The 19,467-nt window shown below is 48.3% G+C and overlaps 1 protein-coding gene across 1 annotated transcript in view; it reads left to right on the top strand.

Annotated features, from left to right (window-relative positions):
* SPON1 (spondin 1) overlaps window positions 1-18,465 on the top strand; it is a 296,762-nt gene extending 278,297 nt beyond the window's left edge. Inside the window, exons 8-16 of the mRNA XM_004593761.3 lie at window positions 6,429-6,630; window positions 8,620-8,760; window positions 9,191-9,266; window positions 10,209-10,391; window positions 12,328-12,498; window positions 12,590-12,757; window positions 13,528-13,692; window positions 15,433-15,696; window positions 17,690-18,465. Coding sequence (XP_004593818.1) covers window positions 6,429-6,630; window positions 8,620-8,760; window positions 9,191-9,266; window positions 10,209-10,391; window positions 12,328-12,498; window positions 12,590-12,757; window positions 13,528-13,692; window positions 15,433-15,696; window positions 17,690-17,853 — 1,534 coding nt within the window. The 3' untranslated portion in view covers window positions 17,854-18,465. The remainder of the gene's footprint in view (window positions 1-6,428; window positions 6,631-8,619; window positions 8,761-9,190; window positions 9,267-10,208; window positions 10,392-12,327; window positions 12,499-12,589; window positions 12,758-13,527; window positions 13,693-15,432; window positions 15,697-17,689) is intronic.
* The last annotated feature ends 1,002 nt before the right edge of the window (window positions 18,466-19,467 follow it).

Here is a 19,467-nt window from a genome sequence, read left to right as displayed (position 1 = left end):
GAACACATTAACCGCTAGGCTACTGCACCGGGCCCACATGTTTCCTTTTCTAAGATGGCAAAGTCTTTCTGAAAATCAGAAATCAATAGTTTGGGCCTCCTCCTCCCCTGTGCCCATTCCCCGGACTTCCTGAGGGTGCCGCACAACAGAACTGCTGGAGGGCAGACACCAACTCACCCGGACAGCCACGTTGCTGGCCTGTTCAGGAGACAGGGCTTTTCCTCTGATTTTCCCATTCCCGGATCTCCCTTTTCCTCTTCCAGATCTCATTAGGAAATCAAATCAGGACGCCTTGGTGCAGCCAAGCTCCGTTTTGCAGGAAGAGCCCCGCCCCCACCCCCGCCCTTCCCCCTCCCACAGCCCATCCCATTGAGGTTAACGGGATGCCAGCCTGCTTGGGCCCCCAGGGAAGGCCAGGGTGACCTACTTTGCCAGGTCCTGCCCACTGCAACTGACTTGATTTTCAATGATCTTCATCTTTCTCCCCAGCCACCACTTCTCAAAGGACAGCTGTGAATGAACAAATTAGCTGCTGACTGGTTCAGCTCGATAAATCAAGCCGGGGCTCCAGCAGCCCCACGTACAGGTAGAGACAGGAACCACGGATTCTGAACAAAAACCCAGAGTTGTCCTAAGTCCCTTGGATGCTAACCAAGTCAAAAGGGCCTAGGTTCTCTGCCCTTTCATTCTGAACTTGGACCATCCGCTGGTTCCAGTGGGGTCTAAAGCTGAGGAGTACTGAAAATATTCAATGTGATTTTTCTTTCTTCTAATGAATCCTGCAAAAGGATGTGATCTCCTTAAATTCTTCCCAGCTTCTCGGCTTAATCTGATGAGGCCAGGGTAGTGGCTGTGCAGCCAGTGAGGGAGGGGCACAATCTCTCCAGAAACTCACGGAGACCAAGAGGATGGATTTTTCTTTTCATTCAGGGTTGCAAGCTTCAAGCCCACCCCCTATCTCCTGCAGCCAGAGCCGAGGTCCATGAGGACCTCAGGATTATAAAGGAAAACAGTAGTTTGAGCAGGTGGTGGGGCTATGCATCCGCGCTGAGCTGGAATCCTGGTTATTAACCAAGTTTTCCCACTCAGTGAGAACCCCATTCATTTTCCTCCACTCAGCCAGGACTCTCGTCCAATGAATGGCTTGGGCGCCCCCTCGTGGCTGAACTGGGATTCTGCAACTTTGAAAGCTAGGCATGATCAGCAACACAACCTGTATATCCAGGTTTAGGAAAACTTCTGAATATCTTCTGAATATCAGGTTTAGGAAAACTTCTAATCTGCAATATGAAAAGGGTTAATACATTCCCTAGGAGTAACACTAAACTCCTTTATTGCCTGTTTTGTGGTGTTTCTGGAAGTTTTGTTTGAAAACATTGAAAAAGAAACCTTTAGTGAATCTATCTCTAAATAAATTGTATGTGGTTTTATTTGAAAGGCAGACAGACAAATGTCAGGAAATTTCCACTTGCTGGTTCACTTCCCAAATGCCCGTAACAGGGTTGGGACAGGCTGAAGCCAGCAGTCCAGAACTCAATCTGGTCTGTCCCATTGGTGGCAGGAACCTAGGTACGCGAGCTGTCTCCTTGCCTCCCAGGGTACCTGGGAACCTGGAATCGGAAGTGGAGCTGTGGCTGGAGCCAGAGACACAGGTATCTTAAGAGGTGCCATAAGCAAAAGCCTGTCCCTTGTCCCTGCCAAGCCCCATTATGTGTGGGTCACAGGAAAAGCAATCTCTTCCAAACTAAACTTTGGGGTAGAAACCATGATGCTCCTGTTTTGCAAATGTACTTTATGCACATAGTATGGAAATCATTTTGTACAATATTTTTAGCATGCTTGCATTTGACTGTGGCTCATCACATGAGGTCAAACGTGGAACATTCCACATGCAGCATCATCCCAAGGTGAAGCCACAGGACCTGCGACACCAGCACTCCATGGGAACATTGGTTCAAGACTCAGCTGTGCCGCTTCGCCTCAGCTCATAGGCCCGGGAAAGCAGTGCGAGCTGGCCCAGACGCTTGGGCCCTGCCGCCCACAGGACAGACCTAAATGAAGGGCCTGCCTCTGGCCTGCTCCACTGCAGCACACGAGCAAATGGAAGATTTTTCTCTCTCTATCCCCAACAATCAGAGAAAATAATCTTTTTTTTATTTCATACATGACAGCATTTTACTTTTCAGATTTTTGCACTAGATCTGTCCTACCTATGCTCTTGTTTGCTTTATGCATATATTTCCTTTCATTTGCATTTTAGATATTTTCAATTAAATATTATCCACTCTGCTAATTTCCTTCTTCCTGATTGCTTTCATTGTTTTCGAACTGAGGAAATTAATATTTCTCCTGTTTGCTTTTCCTGCAAAAATGATTTGGGCTGTGATATGGTTGTTCCATATTCGACTCAGTTATCATTAATATTTTTATCGGATTCTAATAAGTGAATCCAATTTCGGTTACAATTAATTTAGCTTCATCCTGCTTGTTGCATAATCCTTCTTTTCCCCTAATTTGAAGAGCCTGTTTTGCATAAATTCTTATCTGTATGGTTTCTGGGATGCCCAACCTGTGCCACTGATTTGTAGTTTTGTCTTATCCTGAAAATCGCACTTTTTTCATCGGCATGCAGTATAATATGCCCTGATAGTAGAATGGTCAGATCAACTCTGTGCTAAAAAAACGTGTATGAATTTAAATTGCAGACAGCAAAATGGAACCTGATTAGCAAAATACCATATTCTGGAAAATACGGCCTGCAAGAAACCTGCCATAGGCTTTCTACTGACAGCTTGAGCAAATCAAAGAACCTGCTCTCACCCAAGGAACACCCACAGATACTCTTACCATTTCATTATTTTAAATAGCATTTTTAATACGGAAGTAATCCTTGGGAGTGAGTTTAATTAAATGTGAAGGTCAAAGGCAGTGATGTGGAGCAAAGAGAGCTCCAATGCACCTCCTGGATTCATTCATTGATTTAAGGAAACATTTGTGAAGAGCCCACTGCCTGCCATGCTCTAAGTCAGGCTGCAGGCAAAACAGTCCTCACTCTGCTGGAACCTAATGGGAAAGATGGGCAACAAGGAGGTCGAGAACAGCGTGGGTTCAGCATGCTGGGGGAAGGTCCAGCAGAGGCCAGAGCAATTGGAAAAAGGCAGAAATACTTCCACAGGGAGCATGCCATCAGTGGAGACCATGAAGGGGTTTTCTATTCAAAGATGAGAGAGCGAGGAGCAAGGTGCGTCTGGAGATGAAAGGCTGTCCGTATCCAACGTTACCACGGGCAGGTAACCATGTTGAGGCCAGAGCTTGGTGCCCTGGAAGCCCTGGGGCAGGAGGGTCTGGAGGGTTCCTCCCTCAGGCTGCCTGCAGCTTTGAGAATGCTCACCCTTCCCTCCCAGGTCCCCATCTTTCACCTGGGGGCATGGTGGCTCGAAGTAGGTGCACACCATGTCCAAGATCTGGAACCAGCGACTAGAGGATGTCTGGGCACTGTACATGCATTTGCTGTCAGTCCCCTGGCCCCAAGGCAATCCGGGGTTGTGAGTGAGACTGACCAGTGAGGAAGAGATGCGTGCCACAACACTCCAGGGATGTGCCTCTGCCGGTAGTCAGGAAGACTCCTGGTAAAGACCACGCATGGACTGAGGCTGCATCCATGGGGAGACCAAGATCCTCAACTTCCGGAACAAAGGGATCATGGGCGAGCTCGTGAACAGAGTGCTGGGTGCTGCTCTCAAGCCCCTCATTCAGTCACTGCGGTAGGAACCAATAATCTGCCTTCCAGGTATGAGGGAAGAAGGGCAGGCTGATGCTGCCAGTCCAACCACCACACTTTGCAAACCATTTAAGATTTTTCCCAACAGGTGCAGGTGCACTGGGACTTGCAGCCTTGTCTGGGTACAGACAGCCTCTGGAGCAGCAGGTGGAGCAGGAAAGGGAAACTGGAGTGCAAGGGGGTAGGATAGCACTGGCCCCAGGTTAACCTCTTGGTACTGAAGCCAGAGCCAGGGTTAGCCTCTTCCTCCAGCCATGAGCCAGGACCTGGGTTGGCAAAAGGCTAAAATGTGGCATCCATTCAGGAAGCCTCTCAATACACTGCTACCCACCTTCGCCCTCTCTGATCACGAGAGCTCATGGTGCTGCTCAGTGACAGTGCCATACTGGCCCAGGTGCTAGGCATTGAGCTAAGTTCTCTAGGCCACTTAATACAAGAACCTTTGGAGTAGACACATATCCCCATTTTGAAGATTAACACTGAAGGGTGGGCATTTGGCCAATTGAGATAGCAGTCAGGATGCCCGTGTCCTGGGTCATGGTGGCTGGGTTCCAGTCCAGCTCTGGGCCCTCATTTCAGCTTCCTGGGAGGAGAAAAAGGTCAAGTAGTTGAGCCCTTGCCACCTGCATGGGAGTTCTAGATAGATTTCCCAGGGCCCAGTCCCAGCTCTTGTGGCAACTGGGGAATAAATCAGTAGATGGCAATGTGTGCTCACTTGCTCACTCAAAGATTTAATTATTTTTAGTGCATAACATCATTCTAAAGATTTAGATCCTGAGGTACAAGTGGAGTTGGTGATTTCCTCAATGCCACATAGCTTTAAAAGGCAGTGCCAGCATGCCAGCCCAGGCTTCTCTCACTGTGCACCTCAGTTGGTCCCATCAGCACCCATGGGTCCAGTTGTCTAGGGTGCCCTAGATTTGGAGTCACCTGGGGCCAGGTGAGGGCAGCCAGAATCAGCTGCTCCCAACAGATGGCACAGACACCCCTATGCAGGCACAGCTGACCAGCTGCTGGCTGGAATGAAGAGACCCATTGGTCCCTGGTCGAGCAGTCCCCATGATTAGCAGCCTGGGGAGGTTGTCAGGCCAAGCAGCTTTCAAACCCCAGCCTCAAATCCACTTATCTCTGTGCGCTTTCACTGCCTCTGCAAAACAGGAGGACAGCCTTAACCCACAAGATGGCCATAGGAGCAAATGAGAACACACAGGTGTGTGACCAAGCATTTGCTGGGGGACTGTCCTCCCCCCAGCACTTTGATGGACCCCCTGCAGCCTCGGCAGCTCCCGAGCCCTTGTCCTGGCAGCATGAGGGGATAGAGGTCAAAGAGCTGCCTCTTGTGGCCATGCAGACTTGGGATGTTATTTCCAGCAACTGGGGGTTGTCAGCCAATGATCTCTGCTCTGTCACTGGATCCCTGCTGCCCGACAGGAGCAAACAGCCAGTGGGCACTCCAGTGGATGGGCACCTGGGGCCAAGGCAGTGGCGGCAGCCCCAGGCTGCAGGAGATGCTCCCGCAAATGCCATGATAGAACGCTCAACACAGTGGACAGGCACACAGGAGGGTTTAGATCAAGATGACAAAGGAAACGTTGACCTCAAACTGTATGCACTTGGATCACGATCTCTCTTCTACCACGGAACTTTGCAACTCTGGATCAGCTACAAACTTCCAGGGTCTCGGATTCCTCATCCCTAATCTTCTTCCCAGGTCCACCATGAGGAGGAGAGCGGATGAGGGCCACTTCCAAATATTTATGGGAAACACGCAGTATGAGAAAATCGTGCATGAATTTCAAAAAGTTTTTGTACCAAAACATCTCTCAGTTGTATTTCCTGTGAAGTTTCTGAGATAATCCTTGCATAAGGGCCCAGCACAATAGCCTAGTGGCTGAAGTCCTCTCCTTGAATGCATCGGGATCCCATGTGGACGCCAATTCTAATCCTAGCAGCCCCCACTTCTCATCCAGCTCCCTGCTTGTGGCCTGGGAAAGCAGTCGAGGATGGCCCAGGGCCTTGGAATTCTGCACCCTCATGGGAGACCTGGAAGAAACTCCTGGCTCCTGGCTTCAGATTAGCTCAGCTCCGACCATTGTGGCCGCTTGTGAATCAGATGGAAGATCTTCCTCTCTGTCTCTCTCCTCTGTATACCTGACTTTTCAATAAAAATAAATCTTAAAATAATAAAGATGATTAACAGTTTTTGTTACATTCATGTCACATCCAACAGAGGCGCGCGCGCACACACACACACACACACACACACACACCAATGAATAGTACTTGCTCATTTACTTATTTGAAAATACTGAGCCAGGCACAAGAAATATATCTATGAATAAAGCAGACAGAGCCTGCTTTTCCAGAACAAGCTCCAGCGAAAGATGACCAAAACAGCTCAGCAAATAAATAGGCAAGGACATAAGATGTCCTATAGAGACCTGCAAACTGGACAGAATGCTCACCTGTGGTTCTCTCCATTGCTGGTCTGACAGATGGGCTCAGGAGAGAGAGGTGTATAAATCCCAGGGCCAGCCATGCTGTCCCCGCCCTGTCTCTCACCCGTTTCCAACATTTGGGCCAGACGTCCCTCAGCATGTGTACCCCAGGAGTTCCCAGAGTAATGGTCTCTGTCTTTGGTTTGCAGGAGAGCGGCGCCATCAGCTGAATTTTCCGTGGACAGGACACGCCACTTGATGTCCTTCCTGACTATGATGGGCCCCAGCCCCGACTGGAATGTGGGTCTGTCAGCGGAGGATCTATGCACCAAGGAATGCGGCTGGGTCCAGAAGGTGGTGCAAGACCTGATTCCCTGGGATGCCGGCACTGACAGTGGTGTGACCTATGAGGTGGGTGTGCCCCCAGGTGGGAGTGACAAACCTCCAGAGCACGTACTCCTTGTCCAGCTCTGTCGTGGACACAGAGATGAGTCTACTGCAGGCCATGTCCTGCGCAAATGGGCATACCAGTAGGGGAGGCTGGCATGGTGTCCCATCACAGGAGGATTGAGGCGAGTGTGATGTAGTGGCCAGGGAAGGACTGGAGAAAGGGCCCAGGTAAAAGCAGACCACAGGCAAGAAAGGGAGCAGCACGCTGAGCACATGGAGAGGAGAGAGAAGAAAGTCCATGTGCAGGATGCAAGGGCAGACCTCACAGACTGCCAGAAGACAAACTTAGGCATTTGGATTTGTCCAGGATACCGTTTGTCTCAGACATTAATTGGGGTCAGCAAGCCAAATGTGGCAACCATCTAGAGCCACCAGAAAGTCAGTGAAGTCTGGAACAGGCATCAGCAAGCTACCACTTGTGAAGCGAATCTGCCCTATAACCTGATTTGTGGATACAAGTTTTCAAAGCTACACCCTTCCACCACACATCATCTGGGGCTGCCTTCCCACGGCAGAACAAAGTTGAGTAGTTGCTGCGGGTTCCAATGTAGCTCAAAAAGCCTGAAATATTTACCACATGACCCTCTATAGAAAAGACAGTTTGCCAATGCCTGGTCCTTGTAGGAAGACATGTGGGCTTAGGCTGACATGGCTAAGCCATGTCCTCACTGGAGGGACCCTTCCAAAAAAGTCTCAGGGCATGAGTCTACCAAGTGAGAGAATTTTCACATTTGGACCTACAGTTTCTAATTTCAGTGTGTGACATGACTACAATTCCTTAAGTACAAACCGTAGTTATACTTGTTAAATTCCTAAATTGCTTTTGAAAAGATGCATTTATGATTTTTTACTTTCTATGAATACACAGAAAACAATTTCCTGCATCCCATTGGTAAAGTTCCAAGAAGACAACCCCACTTCCTTCCCTCCTCACTCTGCCTTTCATCAGGTTTTGCAGTCATAATTTCAATCATAGGCTTGATTCACCACTAACCATAATATTCAGCAACTAAAAAATAGAACAGTTGCAAGGAGAAGAAACAAGGGCTAAAAACTGACACTCATAGCATAAAATGTCCACTTCATTCCCATAGTTTGTTGTCTAATATATCATTAACTGCCACAAATGAGAAAACATGTTTGAGATTTGCTTATTTCATTAAGCATAATGGTTTCTTGTTGTATCCATGTTGTTTTAAAACACAGAATTTGATTTTTTTATGTTTGAATAGTATTTCATAGTGTATATATACCATGTTTTACGTATCCAGTCATCAGTTGTATCCCCTGGGTTGATTCTATATCTTAGCTACTGTGAATTGAAATGCAAAAAAACATGGGGGTAGAGCTAACTCTTTCAGATGCCGATTTCACTTCTTCTGGGTAAATTTCCAGGAATAGGATGGCTGGGTATATGGTAGATCTACTTTCAGATTTCTGAGGAATCTCCATACTGTCTTCCATCATGATTGTACTAGTTTACATTCCTACCAGTGGTAGAGTACATCACTTCCCTCCCCTGCCCCCGTCCTCACCAACATGTATTTTCTTCTTTTTAGATGATAGTCATTCTGAGTTTAAAAAAGTCATTGTGGGTTTTTTTTTTTTAATTTTGTATTGATTTTATTTGAAAAGCAGAGCAACAGAAAGGCAAAGAACTTCCACTCTTTGGGTCACTCCCCCAATGGCCAGAACAGCAAGCTCTAAGCTGGTCCAAAGCCCCGAGCCTGGAACTCCATTCTGGTCTCCCATTTGGGTTGGAGGAACCTAAGCACTTGGGCCATTTTCCATCGTCTTCCCAGGAACATCAGCAGGAAGGTGAATCAGAAGCAGAGTAGCTGGAGCTCAGATTCACATTCCTGAGTGGGATGCCAGCCTGTTAGCCCCTTTGTGATTTTTGTCAGTTTTCTTTCTCACTGTCTATATTGATTTTTTTTTCCCTCACTGCAGTCCCCCAACAAGCCCACAATCCCCCAGGAGAAAATCCGGCCCCTAACCAGTCTGGACCATCCTCAGAGTCCTTTCTACGACCCAGAAGGTGGTTCCATCACTCAAGTGGCCAGAGTTGTCATCGAGAGAATCGCCCGAAAGGTACTGGGTTACTGGGGTGCCTGTGGCACTGTCCATCACCCCAAGGAACACCAAGGGGGTTCACCCTTCTGCTCTAGAATCAGGAGGTTCCTAGCAGAAAACAGCCCCGATGTAAATTCTCAGTGCTTCTGGATACTTCACAATATGTAAAGGGGAAAAAAAAAATTCAAGGCCAGAGCACAAATGAATGATCTGACAGGCCAGTGGGCATTGCTGAGTTCTGTCCTCGGTTGCTAATGGCTGCCATGGGTCAGGATCCCCTCCTGTTTTGCCTTGTTTTTCAGTGAGATTGGAAAAGCTGACCCAGATTTTGATCACAGTGTAGGGTTTATACACAACACGAAAATCAGACTTCATGCCCCCTTCATCTTTCCCCTGCATGTCCACCCCGTTCTCTAATGTGATCCCTCAAACGCAATTCCTTTGGCAGGGCGAACAATGCAATATTGTACCTGACAATGTGGATGATATCGTGGCTGACCTGGCTCCAGAAGAGAAAGACGAAGGTACGTGATTGTCCATGGTGCCAAGTGCCAATTGGCAAGATGGCTAGGCAAAACAATGGTTCTGATTGTTTCAGAACCTTAAAAATCTTGGTATTTTGACTTGGTAATCCTATCTTTGAAGATTTCTGATGAATAATCTAAAACAAGGCCAAGATTAGGCGGAAAAATCTCAAGGACTCTGGGAAGGTATGATATGGACACCTGTGACTGCCTTCAGTGGTGGCTGAGTCAGCTGCCCAGTATGCAGACTGCACTGAGCTTAGATTGGACATGCAGGGCAGGGCGGACACACCCACTTCCCCAGCCCATGTCCAGCAGTCCAGGGAGAGAGGGAGGGGCCGGGCCAGAGTTATGAGCTCAGGTTTTCTCCTCACAAGATCTGGAACCAGACCACCTGGATTCCCCCATAGCCCTGGGACATTGAGTAAGATGCTGACTTTTCTACTTCTGTTTCCTCAACTGGGGAATGGGAATGACAGCACCTGCCTCCCACAGTGTCGTGAATTATCAGTGGGATAAACTCCCCTGGGGTTGTTAGAATGATGCAAGCACAGGCTGAGTGCTTCCTGACCATCAGCTGACCGGATCTGCATCAGATCCCACAGCATGGGCAGATAGAGAGGATTTAACACACACAGTAACCTCTGCTTGCCCAAATTGCCTGTGACAGGCCTGCATGCATGTGGAATGTGTGTGAGGGACTGCAAATGAAGAGTGGGGCAGGGGACAAGCACCATTGCTGTTATTTGGGTCCTGGTTAATAGGATGTTAACTGTGCATCCTAAGGGGAAGGGAACAACTGCCTCCATCCCAGGAGCAGCCATGAGAAGCAGCCGCTCTGGCACCAGGGCTATTGTTCTCACCACACAAGTTTGTTTGGGAGTGGGGCCAGGCAGTTTGCGCAGTGCTTTCCTGGGCAAACATGTGAAATGTTCTTTCCAGATGATACCCCTGAAACCTGCATCTACTCCAACTGGTCCCCATGGTCCGCCTGCAGCTCCTCCACCTGCGACAAAGGCAAGAGGATGCGGCAGCGCATGCTGAAGGCACAGCTGGACCTCAGTGTCCCCTGTCCAGACACCCAGGACTTCCAGCCCTGCATGGGCCCCGGCTGCAGTGATGAAGGTGAGACACCAAACAAGCCCAGGGCTGGCAGAAACTCAGGAAGGGGAGGAAGCTGCCTGGCAATTAAGTGGCATTGCTGGTGGGGGCTCTAAAATCCACTTGGGACAGACACATAAAGGAGTCTCTGGGCCTTAACTCCAGCCTCTTTTTAAGGAGCCAGCAAGCAGGCTGGTCAAGATTGAGCCCAGATCCATGGCCCCTCATCTGTTTTCCACCACTGTCTGAGTTTGGAATGCTTGCTTTGTTGTGTTAGAATCTCCAGGCTGCTGTCAAATTTTCAGCTGCTCCATCTGCAGCTGCCCCAAAGGTCAGGCTTGCGCTGTGTCATGATGACCACTCAGCTGCCTGCAGGGCCAAGGTCCATGGCTCTGCTGCACAGAACAGTTTCCTGGGCTGGGATTGAACTTCTTGCAGGTACACTGAGGTGATGGGAAGGGAGGTATGAGCTAGACTGGCACAAGGCTGTAAGATGACCCGTATCCAGGCTGAGGGTGAGGACAGACTCACGTCACTGCAGCTTGCTCCCTGCCTCTCCTGGCTGCACAGGAGTTCATTGCCAACTGGTATTACCCCTGCATAGGCACTCTGGAGGGGAGAAAACCATGCTATAGCCAGACCATCCCTAAAAGCAGGCAGGACAAAGTGGTGACTGGCCTGTCCTGGACGAAGGCTCCTTTCTGGAGCTCTACACGTGGTTGGAGTCCTTCCTCACCCCTGTCCTTAGGTGTCCAGGTAGGAATGCTGGTTCTGAATCATTGTGCATGGTGCCCGATCGTCATTCTCGAGGCGCATGCTCTGTACCTCACTCGGAGCCTGGGAAGTTCTCCAGTGACTCCTGGAAGCGAGGCTCTGCACTGATGGACTGGAGCAAGTGGTGAGATGGAAAGGCAACAGAGGTCCCTGTGCGCATGGCACAGGAAAGGGTTTGGTGGAATTGTGCAGTATGGCACCTGTTGGAGCCAAGCCCATCAGCAATGGCTTTGTCATCTCGCGCTCTGTCCACCTTCCAAGGCACATCTGGGGAACATTTATGCAAATATGTGCTTATATACATTACTTTAGCACCTGAGGAACACTTGCAGGGTGGACTTTGCCTGGAGCACCTTCCTCCAGCTATCTTACTGGTCAAAGGAAGCCTGACTTGGGGGTGGGGGGAGGAAGAGGGCTTATCAAGTCTCATACCCCCAGCTGAATTACACTAGAACAGAATTACCTGCTGTGATTGTACCTCAAGCCTTTTAATGGCCTGCCCTTAGGTTTAACTTGGTGATTCTGTTTTTGCTTTCCACGATATAGCTTTGCAGATATATGGGTTCTTTCCTCCCAATATTAGCACAGTATAGTCCCTCAGTAACAGTTACAAGTTTTATTTTCTGCTGTTAAAATGCATCATGACACGGTCAGTCTATTTCCTCTAAGAGCTTCCACCTATCAGGATATGTCAGGTCTTCCAACACCATCCAAGGGAACTTCCTGCAAGGATGAAAATGTTCTGTTAACTGCACGATACCTACAAGGCACAGGTGCTGAAGAAGTACATCATCTTATTCAATGGTCCTAAGCGTATTAACACTGTAGATTGCAGAAACCGATTAACATTTGTCTTAAATGTAAGATACCTTGTAGTACATGTTTTGTATAAACCTGTGTGTATATGTGCATATACACTCATACACATCCTTCTATGAATCTGAGCATCATTCAAATGTGTTTTCCATGGGATGAGAATTCTGAGTGCCCCCACAAAGGGGCATCTCCCCTAGGGGAACAATTCCTGGTTTAGAGATGTTCACCCTTTAAGTCCCCCTGCCCAATCTCCACAAACACCAGCCCCTTCCTTTTCTGCTTCCTGCCATGGGCAGTCCCTGGGAGTTGCTCCTCATGGCTGTCCTCCCTGCCACCCTGCCGCAGCGTGCTCTCTGCTGCTGTGTTGCAGACGGCTCCACCTGCACCATGTCCGAGTGGATCACCTGGTCGCCTTGCAGCATCTCCTGTGGCACAGGCATGCGGTCGCGGGAAAGGTATGTGAAGCAGTTCCCCGAGGATGGCTCCGTGTGCACGCTGCCTACCGAGGAGACCGAGAAGTGCACAGTCAACGAAGAGTGCTGTGAGTGAGAGTGCTTGGGGGGTGGGTGGCATGGGCAGGAACCACCGCAGGGGTTGACAGCAGGACCACAACTCACTGGGACCTCCCCCAGCTCCCAGCAGCTGCCTAATGACGGAGTGGGGCGAATGGGACGAGTGCAGCGCCACCTGTGGGATGGGCATGAAGAAGCGGCATCGCATGGTCAAGATGAGCCCCGCAGATGGCTCCATGTGCAAGGCAGACACGTCCCAGACAGAGAAGTGCATGATGCCCGAGTGCCGTGAGTAGCTGTAGAGAACAGGGAGATGACTAGGCAGAGTGCCTACCTACCAGTGTTCCCTACTACGAGATGGAAACCGGAAGCAGAGCAGGTGCAGGAGAAAGGCATGACCTGTTATCTTATTCCCAAGGATGAGAGCCACAGGGGTGGGGAAGTCATAGCTGTGCCTTTTTTGGGAGAACCCTAAGCAACACTGGGGTAGCAAACAGCTGACCTCTGGGTAGACTGCACATGCTTTCTGGACATGTTTTCAGGCAATAGGCAGGACACACTGCCCCAGTGCAGTGCGCTCCTATTCTACACTGGACTGGTCGGGCTCCATAAAGCTTAACAGTCCTTGCTCTAAGCATATGTGTGTGCAGGTCAGCTCAGCAACACATGAATGTTTACAAGCACACACACATTCCAGAGACAGTATCCAAGAACACTGACTGCGCTGAGTCTACCCTGTAACACACACAGTTCCTAGGGGTTCTTGAGGAGTGCTAGTAGCCCCTCAGCACTGTTTCAAGTGGGAAATCTTGTGTTCTCAGATGATGGAGTCTCATCTGATGTCAAGTCCTGACCACAATGCAGGAGATAAGCAAGAGCTGTAGGTTACCAAGTCACTTCTGGCTCCCAGCAGTTCACACCCATCCCACCCCCTTTCTTAAATCCATAATCCAATCTTATCTTACTCTAAGGGCCAAAGCAAAGAGGTGGGGAGGGAGGACCTTGTAGGGCTAAAGAGAGGAACCCATTCTGAAAGGCAGACCTGCCTCTTGACCTAGACACCATCCCATGCTTGCTGTCCCCGTGGTCCGAGTGGAGCGACTGCAGTGTGACCTGTGGGAAGGGCATGAGGACCCGCCAGCGGATGCTGAAGTCTCTAGCGGAACTCGGAGACTGTAACGAGGATCTGGAGCAGGTGGAGAAGTGCATGCTGCCTGAATGCCGTAAGTCCTGGGCCCCAAACCCCATTACTCCTCCCCCACTAAGTTCCTGAGCCCAGCTACTACAAGCCAGCCCTATCACATTGATAATATGCCAATCCTATAGTATAAGTGTTTACAGGGGGGCAAACAGCATGAGGTTTAGGTCTTTGCACTGGCATGGTTCTTTATCATCTCTTTAGCAAAATGGATTTCCCATTACGGTCTACAACAAATTGCTCATACTTACATAGTTTCAATAAACCGTAGTTCTCCCAATTATGAGCTTGTCTGATTCGTAGAATTTCCAAACTTTTGAACCCTGTTTCTCTTCCCTTTTACCATTTTCTTTAACTAATAAACAACTTCCACTCATGGGTAATCAGTGCCTCCCGCAACCTAGAAGACCAGTAAACAACCAGGTCCCCAGTCTCTCTGCCCACTTTTACTGCCTTGAAAGTCTGCAGCCAGCGATCTTTATGACCTGGGCACTAATCTCAAGAAGAACTCCTGTTTTACTGCCTAGTCTTCAAGAGAACTGCTGTTTTAGGTGGCGAAAGGGCAGGCACTTGTAGCTTTTCATGCTCCCTCCCCTTGGTAGTACCTCCAGCTGCTGCCCAGGTCCCAGGTCCAGCCCTTGCTGTTCCCCAGTTGGTGCCTCAGTTTCCTCATTTGAACAGCAGGAAACACTTCCTTGGTTGGCCTGAGGTTGGAAGTAAAAGTACTGGACCTGGCCAGTACAGGCTTCAACCAGTGCTCCATACAACAGCTGCTGGGCAGTGCTGGCTGCACATAGTCACGTCAGGAGATAACCTGATCCATCAACTAAACCAAGCCTGATGCTTTCAATTAGGTATAGCTGACCCAGTTCCTTCTACCTGAATTTCTGCCTTATTTATAAGTCTTCATAGCCATAGCACCTACTGAATGAAGGGAGGAAAAATGAACACTTAAGGGTCATTTTGAGAGGGGTGGGGACGCACTTTCATTCTTCACAACCTAGTAAGAAAAATAGTAGCATCAACGTGTAGTCAAAAAAACTGCCTGAGCTCCCATGGGGAGATGGGAGCCCGAGAATGGCACTCAATTAGGCCTTCCAGGCTCCAGCCTGGCCCTAGCCTTGCCAGGCCAACGAAGAGCTTAGAATCATTTGTCCTGTCTTGAACACATCATGACAATCAGACTGATGTGTTATTTCTCCTTCACATTTGTTAAATGTCCTGGCTCTCTACTATAATAAACCATAAACCACAACTTGCTCCTGACCCATTTCTGGCTGCTGTGGTTTTTTGCACAGACCACCAAACCAGAGGCACAAGGTGATACCAGAAACAAGTCACAATGTCCTTGGTACTGACCCCCAAGGGTCAGCCATCTAAGCTGTTGGCTTGTTTCTCCAAAGCTAGCAGCAAGGGGCCTTGTTGCCCTTGCTCTAAAAACACCAGTGAGCTGTGTCTTCCCTGAGAAAACCCAGGCCCTTGGGACGCTGGGAGAGTAATCCATGCCATTTGAGCTGGTCTGGCTTAGACAGCAGGCCAACAGGCTCTGAACACATCACCCATGTTTCCCAAAGCCTAGAATCAAAAGCATAGGCTGTGGGCTATGTGCTATGGGCAGTCCTACCCCTGTTCACCAACCACAGGAGCTGAAGTAACAAAGCCTGCTCTGTACTCTGAAGGTCTGCTGAGATGATCAAAGGGGAGTGCCAAGTGGCTGAATCTTATCAGATCTGCGATACACTCCCACCCCTCTCTTTCTTGCCAGCCATTGACTGTGAGCTCACCGAGTGGGCCCAGTGGTCAGAATGCAACAAGTCATGTGGAAAAGGCCACATGATTCGAACCCGGATGATCCAAATGGAGCCTCAGTTTGGGGGCGCACCCTGCCCAGAAACTGTACAGCGTAAGAAATGCCGTGTCCGCAAATGCCTTCGAAATCCATCTATCCAGAAGCTACGCTGGAGGGAGGCCCGAGAGAGCCGGAGGAGCGAGCAGCTGCGGGAGGAGTCCGACGGGGAGCAGTTCCCAGGTATGGTGGCAGAGTGGGACAGGGCTGGTCTCCAGGGCAGCCTGGGGCATGCACTGCACTAAGTCATACTTCTGTCAAAGGAAAAGATGGGGCTTCTGAAATCTTCCAACCACATTTTGATTCCTTAAATATAAAATTCTCCCAGAGAATCAAATCTAATTTACAAAGGAAACGGACAGAGCAGGAACTCTATCAAGGAACCCTTTGATAACAATGATCTGCCAACATGTAATTTCAAGACGCAGCTGCTTCCTTCCCTTCCATCTACAACACCAGAAGTCCTGCCCAGCCTTGCTCAAGATAGGTTACAGCAATAGAACACCATTCAATTCTTGTAAATGGAGAAAATTACATAGATGTGCCTAAAGAATCTCAATTGGCATTTAGGGCATGATCCTAAAGTCGTCCCAGAACAAATTATCATCCATGCTCAGGGCAAGGATACCACAAAGTTTAACAGAAGTATCAAGGTGGCCTTGAGTTTTAAGTTACGTAGGTGCCAGGTAACTAATGAATGTTCACATGACCAGTGTTAAGGGAACATCTTAAACTGACTGGAATTCAGAAAGATGTCAGCAGCAAAACTTACATGGATCTTAAAAAACATGTAGGACTTTGGGTTAGTTTTTGGCAGCAGTACTGCAAATGCCCAAGCATCCCTCTGGGATAAGAGGGAGCAGAGAGTTGAAGGAAGGGAGGCTGGAGGTCACCCTCTGATAGACCAGTGGCCTGCTGTGGATTTGAGATTCAAGAATCTGTAGGTCAGTTTAAACAAAGTGCCTTTAACATACTTGTGTGGAGTGATTTGGAGGTGGCAAAACCAAGGCTCAAAACCCAGATGTGCTTTTAGAGAAAGAATCTAAGCCCCTACCCTTCACCTCCCTCCAGGCATCTTAGTTTTTTCCAAGACCCACCTGGGGCTTTAACAGGGCTAGGCCAAAGGCACTGTCATCAGCAAAGCGCTGCAGTGCTTGAGAAGATCCCAGGTAGCCTCAAGGCGAAGGCTGCCACGTGGTCTTTAGAGTCCCAAACAATAGTGACGGGTGAATGGGACATCAAGGGTCTCACTGTATTGAAAAGCCTAGCTTAATTTACGCTCCTTTCTTCACTTTTCCTCAGCTAGTCACACCCCATCATTGAATGCCAAGAAGTCACTGAGCAATAAACACACCACTTACAATAACCTTGAAAAAAATTACATTAACATATTCACAGAGCACAGAACAGACTTAATGAGTTTAGATGTGTCACCTGCATCTAAGATGAGGGAAAGGACAGGGTGTAAAAAGCTAATCTGACAGTTCAGTATCTTATTTTTTAGGGAGCTGGTCCTCTATCAAAACACTGTTGCACATGGCAGGCAGTCAGCCAGTGAACAAACACTAAGACCACGTATGTCAGAGAGCTTTTCTTCAAGAATGGCACTTTGAATAAGAAAAACAAAATCATACTTCAGTTCACTTAGCATTTGGAAGGCAAGGCACAGTAGATGCTGCAAAACCCATCACCCCAGCCAGCAGCAGCAATGATGCATCACTAACATGATTCTGCAGGTCAGTGACTTGAGCTGCCTCAGCTGGACAACTCTCAGGGCTAACTAGGCTCAAAGGGCTACCCACAGGGGCTAAAAGGGCTGCACCAACCTCACCTGCACTTCCAGGGCCTCCTGGGGTGACTGGAACTCATCTCCACAGAATTTCCTCTGAAGGTTAGCCAGGTTTGTTTGGTAGTAGTGCAGGGATCCCCGTGGTTTTCTTCAAGCCATTATTTCTGCTTATATCTCATAGGCCAAAGCAAGTAAGTCAAGCTTAAACACAAGCGGTAGAGAACCCACTGGTAGGAAGTTATAAGCATTTACAGCCAACTCTTGCCATCTAACACTAATTCAACAAGCCCTTCCATGCACGAGTACAGAATCCCAGACAATCTGATGGCTCTCCTAGGTTATCAGTATCCCTGTTCTGTCACTAACCAGGCATCTTCATGTTTTCAGGCTGTAGAATGCGCCCTTGGACGGCCTGGTCAGAATGCACCAAACTCTGCGGAGGCGGGATTCAGGAACGCTACATGACTGTAAAGAAGAGGTTCAAAAGCTCCCAGTTTACCAGCTGCAAAGACAAGAAGGAGATCAGAGCGTGTAACGTCCACCCTTGTTAGCAAGGGCACAAGTTCCCCAGGGCTGCACTATAGAGTCCAGAGTCACCAATGGCTGGATTGTTTGCTTAAGACAATTTGAATTGTGTTTGCTAGTTTTCATTTTTTTGCAGTGTGGTCTGTCAACTAGTCTTGTGGATGCCAGGAACATTCTTCCTGAATGCTTCTTGGTGGGTACAGGCTGAATGGGGCTCCCACACTCTCATCTGGCCCTCTTTCTTCTCAGAATCATGTACGTAGTGTCAGCCACCTTGTACTATTTGAAATGTGTCCACCTGGCCAGGCAGGACAGAGACCTTGCCCTCCTCCACAAGGAGAGGTAACTGCATGGAAATGACTGTACCTTGGTCCCAGGGTCCAGCAGGCAGAAAATACTCCAATCAAATGAACAGAGCACATGCTCCTGTTCATTTTCGCAGAAAATGACTCATCCCTTCATTTAGTGCAACGGTAGGTCTCTTGTTCAAATCTCCTTAGTCACCGTTAGTTCTTGGGGAAAGCAGAGCTGGCAGGCCTCTAGAGAGCCACTGAAGCCATGTGGCTTTCCTTCCTTCATACGGAAATTCTGAATATATTTCATTCCCTCTCACATTGGTTCCTGTTCCTGATACCCCAAAGGAAGATGATGATGGCTGGCTGCTTTACTTTAGTATACAATGTAAGGTAACCAGTTCTTCCAACTGCAATAAAGTATTCTACCAGAGCACTGTTTTTTTAAAGTCACAATTCTCAGAAGACAGCCTTTGAACCTACTGGAACTAAGGCCAAGGAAACAACAGGCCTCTCCAGAAGTCTCAAATTTTAGAATATTTCAGAACATTCTGTACTTCTGGAATTTCCAAGTTTTACAATGATAACATTTTTAAATTATACACTTTGCTACGTCTGCCCAGAACCCAAGACATTCTTTCAACAAAAGACTATCTCTGTAGCCAGCAAAATCTTTCAAGAGACCAAGAAGTAGAAATACAGAAAATCTAGCAGAAAAGAGTTTGATGGCATCTCACTGAACAAGCAGTTCTGGTGGGGAATCCAACCTGAGTCAGTTCGCCCCCCCCAGAGCTCTGGGCCTCATGGAATTCCCCAGGGATTTCCATCTTCATCCAGAAGCACACCGTGTTCAGGGAGGCTGACTACCAAGGAATAGTGTAAAAAGACATTTTCCTCAGTTGAGTCCATCAGTAGTTTCTATTCATACATTTACTGTTAAAACCACCGTTTCTTTTGCAGACCTTCTTCATTACTGCTTAATCCAAACACGTACCATGGGTGAGATACATACATACACTGCTTGGATAATATGCTAATCTGAGGAAGCTGCATTAAACTCATCAGGATATCTTCAAACACCCCATGTAGATGACACAGGCTTAAATATTTCCTTTAACACAAGAAAGACTAATTTAAAAAACTTATGGGGTCCATGTTTCCCGTTTTTAAGCTAGTAAGTGATCAGATGCCTAGGTCTTTTTCTATGGCTCCCCCCAAGAGCCTTCTACTATATTGCTTTCTCTCCCTTCTGGGGAACATACTGCCAAAAAAAAAAAAAGTAATTTTCCACTTGCACAAACCACACACCCACTTTTGCCAACATTCTATAAACCAGGCAGATGCAAC

This window comes from Ochotona princeps, chromosome 4 (genome assembly GCF_030435755.1).
Source record: "Ochotona princeps isolate mOchPri1 chromosome 4, mOchPri1.hap1, whole genome shotgun sequence".
In the NCBI taxonomy this organism is placed as follows: Eukaryota; Metazoa; Chordata; class Mammalia; order Lagomorpha; family Ochotonidae; genus Ochotona; species Ochotona princeps.
Note: the sequence above shows the minus strand (reverse complement) of the source record. Positions and strands in the feature narration are given on the sequence as shown.